Consider the following 4,622-nt stretch of genomic DNA (forward strand, 5'->3'; position numbering starts at 1 on the left):
AGGGGGCACACATGGCAGTAGTGCCATGCAAAGGCCAACTTTGCAGCCACAGTCCACTGGCAGCTGGCCTAGAGGGGCAGATGCTTCTGCTGGCTGTGCAGTCCCCATCTGGGTCTGGCAGGTGCGCAGCAGGTCACAGCCAGGCAGCAGCCCCCACTGCCAGACTGCTGCAGTGGGTAAAGATTACAGGGAACTCTCAGGGCTGCTTCAGCAGTCCAGCTGGCACAAGGGGTAGTGTCCACAGGTACCAATTGGCTGGGCCCCAGAAGCTCCTGAGAGCATGTAGCCCTGAGCTGCTTGCCAGGGCAGTCTTTTGTACTGATGGAACTAGGACAGGACAGCTTTTTATACTGCTGGGGCAGCACAGGTGCTGGCCCCGAACTCTAGCTCCCCCTGGTTGCAAATCTAGGAGGAGCCAGGCAGGGTTATTTTGTATGTCCGGGCACATGCATGTCCGGGCATGTGCACTGAGGCAAAAAGCCCCAGCTCAAATTTGCACCGCTTCTATTTGAGCTGCTGCAAATGCATGTGCTTGCATGTGTGACCACACCCTATGGGGCCAAGGGTCCTGGAGACCTAAGACACAGAAAGTGCTGGGGCCAAGAAATCCAGTCAGAACAAGTGAGCCAGGACTGCAGGCCTTCAGCCAGAATAAAAGTGAGCCAAAGCCAGAAGGACTGAGGCCTACACAGAAGCAAAGAATGTTGGCAAAATAACATCCGTGAGGCATGGACATGACTTTAGAGGAGGACAGAGGCCATAAATTTAGCTCTTAAGGCGATTAGGGCCAGCAGAATTAGAAGCCCCAATGCCAAGAGACTGTGGGCAGTGGGGTTGGAGCCCTGAGGCTGAGAGACTGTGGTTGGTGGGCCAGAGTCTTGCACCAAGTGGGCTAGGTTGAGCCCAAGAAGGGACAGAATAGGGAAAGCACCCAGAGCTCACCAGCGTCCCAGGGTAGCCTTCCCTTATTATCTTTAGCATCAAGGTGTGGCAGGAAAGAAAGCAGGGTGAGACCCTAAGAGGCTGAAGTGGGAGCTGGGCAGGATTAAGGTGGGAACCAGGCGGTATCATGAACATCCCTGGGACCCATCCTGTTACAGTCCCCTTTGGAGTCCCGCATAGTTTCCCCTCATCTTGACTAACCCAAAATAATTTTCTCATAGTTAGATTTTATCACTACCATGTCTACCCCCTTTTCTAGGTCCATAATAAATTACTTGGAAGACCCCAGTCTGAGTACTGATTCCAGCACTGATCTGATTCTGAATACACACCAATTCTATTCTTGTCTGATGCCATCTGACTTAACCTGAGTTGCTCTGTGAACCCAGATGAAGATTGGGTTCACAGAGTTCTGCATGGTAGGAGATGCCTGGACTCCCATTTATACACCCACTTATCTCCCTTACTCTCTTTCAGGGTGTTTCAGCAAGGATCAAGTGTACCTGGATGGAATACTTAGAATCCTGAGACATAGACAAACTATTGACTTCCAGTTGCTGGCAGCATTGGGGAAGGTAACAGATTTGGATAGACATGCCATTATTTAAGGAATGTTTATTTATATCCCGTTCTCCCCCCAAGCCAGTGCAGTAGCTATTGTTCTTTTGCATGATCTCAGGCCTTAATGGGTCAGTAACTAATATGATGGAATTTGAATGTTTTCCAATTTATTGATCTAAATATGCAGGAAATGAATGTGAAAAAACAGGGTGGTTCCTTAACCATTTTCCTAAATGACAAGCTGTGTCATGTTGCTTTCCCAAACAAATAGGCACGTAAGAGAGGGCAAGAGAGGGAAAACAAACATATTGTTTTTCCTTATCTGGTCCACTGGCAGGGTTATAATTGTTAGCTTCAGGCCAATGTTGTGCCTCTTCTCTTGGGCCATCAGAGTCCTGGGCTGAATGTGAAGAAATATCCTTGTTGAGCAAAGTTGACTTTTGCCTTGCAGTGACAGGAAGAATCATGAGATCAGTGGGTAGAGCTAGATCTAGGTACAGCTAGGACACATTGAGAAATACTAAGGCTGAGGTCCAGTAGGCTTCATACACATTGAGCCAGTAACTTAGTTCAGAAATATTTAAAAAAGTGAAGGAAAATCAGAGGGGACAGCCCTACACCCCTCCCGGTACAACCAAAATCAGTTCAATTAAAATGAACCCTCTCCCCTTTTCTGGGTTACTCTGAGTTTTATCCTTCTGAATCCATAATCTTTAACTACTGCCTGACAGACTTTTCCAGGAGGAACATAGGAGATTCACCTAGGTCAGTGTCCTATCTCTGGAAGTGGCCCAAACCAGATGCTGCAGAAGAAATGTAACAAAGCCACAACTGCAATGTAGGACAATCTGGCCCTACCTCAGTTCTCATCTTGATCTCCAAGGGTCACAAACTGGCTGGCCCTGAAGCATGAGGTTTCAGAAATGTTGCCCTCATTAATCATGAAAAACCTTGATATGCTTATCCAGGCTAATGTCCAATCCCATTTTGAATCTTGTTAAGTTCTTGGCCTAACTGACCCATTTCAGTGATTTCCCTGCTTTAATCACGTGTCATGAAAGGGTCTGTCGCTGTATAGTTTTGTAAATTCCCACTTTCACATTTCATTAATTGCTCGTGTTTCTGACATAGATAGAACAAACACTCCCAGTCTGTGTTTTGTAGGCCATCCATTATTTTCCATCTTTTTATTATGTTCCCTTTATTTGTGTCCTTTCTAAAGTAGTGTTTTGACTTCAGCAGTGAGCCAGTAATTCAGGCCCTCATGGGTTGTTTCCATTAGGAAGATAAACCAGTGCTGGATTCAGGTGTTTCTTTGGTGCAGTTTTGTTTGTTTACAAAGAATTTACAAACTCCCATTTCTCTGAACACACAAAGAATTAGAAAAACAGGAGAAAGTCTCCTTCAGCCAGCACTCAGCCCAAATGCCCTCCCTCTCTGCTTTTTGAGGGCTGTATTGCCAACGGTTTCTTGCTGTTGGTATTTCCTTGCTATCTTCTCTCTGCCATTTCTCCTAAAGATATTCAGGCTTTCATAAAAGATGCCCCTACTGGCCTGTGCCTTGTATGTGCCTTTGTCTGAGTGATTATATGGAGGCCTGTGTTTGGGGTGGAAGCTACTACTCTTTCAGATGCCTGCTTATATAAATAAGCTTAATGGTTTCTCCTTATTATATTAAATTAAGGATGGTGCTTTATACCCCCTTGTTTTAAACAAGTTTAATCCAACCCATAGCAGTGCCCCTCCATCTTAGCTTTGCCTGTCAGTTCAGTGGAATCCAAAATAGCCAATCCCAGGCAGAAGGAAAATAAGTAATTTAGAAAGCTACTTAAGTCTTTATGAGAGAGGCCATGTTTCTTGCAGAGTTCCTGGACCATCCTGGCTATATCACTCTCCACTACATTGAGTATTTACATATTTCTAGGTTTTTTTCTGCTGGTTATTTTATATCACAAACCCTTCAGAGCTTTTCTTTCCCTGTCTGAATTTCTTACAACCACCCATAAGAGGTTGTAACCACCCCTGAGGATCCCTTTTCCATGAACTCCTAAGGAATGTTTATTGCGTCCATGGAATCTGCTGACCAGGACAGACACTGCTCATTGCCTTATATTGGTGAGGTCACAGTTCTGCCAGATTCAGCTTCTACAGCTACATGCTCAGTTTTGGAGGGACAGATGTGGCCTGTTCTCTCCTTAAATTGTCCTTAAGAATAATACTAGGCTCAGTCCCTAGGTGCTAACTGGATATATGCCATCTAATTTATTCAGCCCTTCTTTCTCCCTTTATCTTGTTTATATGACCCATTCTCATTAAAAAACTAGGGGACTGTGGCGTTGACACCTACAAAGTCAAATGGGTCACTAACTGGTTGGAGGGCCACAACCAGAGAGTGGTGCTGGATGGGTCTTATTCAACCTGGAGGGATGTGGGCAGTGGGGGCCCCCAGGGCTCGGTCCTCGGGCCTGCACTGTTCAACATCTTCATCAGTGACTTGGACGAGGGGGTAAAAAGCACCCTGTTCAAATTCGCAGACGACACTAAGATGTGGGGAGAAATGGGCATGCTAGAAGGGAGGAATAGGCTGCAGTCAGACCTAGACAGGTGACAGGGGTGGGCGGATGAGAACAGGATGGGTTTCAACACTGACAAGTGCAAGGTGCTACACCTGGGGAGGAAGAACCAGCAGCATACCTACAGGCTGGGGAACTCCCTTCTCGTCAGTGCAGAGGCAGAAAAGGATTTTGGAGTCATTATTGATGCCAAAATGAACATGGGCCGACAGTGTGGGGAAGCGGTCAGGAAGACCAACCATACTTAGTCATGCATCCACAAATGCATCTCGAGCAGGTCCAAGGAGGTGATCCTCCCCCTCTCTGCGACACTGGTCAGGCAGCAGTTGGAGTACTGTGTCCAGTTCTGGGCACCACACTTCAGGACAGATGTGGACAACATCGAGAGGGTCCAGAGGAGGGCCACCCGCATGATCAGGGGTCAGCAGGGCAGGCCCTACAAGGAGAGGCTAAAGGACCTGAACCTGTTCAGCCTCCACAAGAGGAGGCTGAGGGGGGATCTAGTGGCCATTTACAAACTAGTCAGAGGGGACCAGCAGGCATTGG

General features: G+C 47.0%; 1 protein-coding gene across 4 annotated transcripts in view; it reads left to right on the plus strand.

Annotated features, from left to right (window-relative positions):
- KIAA0895L (KIAA0895 like) overlaps positions 1-4,622 on the plus strand; it is a 77,582-nt gene that overhangs the window by 68,171 nt on the left and 4,789 nt on the right. For all 4 annotated transcript variants that reach the window (XM_006028097.3, XM_006028098.3, XM_025209446.1 and 1 more), the window contains one exon: positions 1,420-1,517. In XM_006028097.3, the coding sequence (XP_006028159.1) occupies positions 1,420-1,517 (98 nt within the window). The remainder of the gene's footprint in view (positions 1-1,419; positions 1,518-4,622) is intronic.

Source organism: Alligator sinensis, unplaced genomic scaffold, assembly GCF_000455745.1.
Source record: "Alligator sinensis unplaced genomic scaffold, ASM45574v1 scaffold642_1, whole genome shotgun sequence".
Lineage (NCBI taxonomy): Eukaryota > Metazoa > Chordata > Crocodylia > Alligatoridae > Alligator > Alligator sinensis.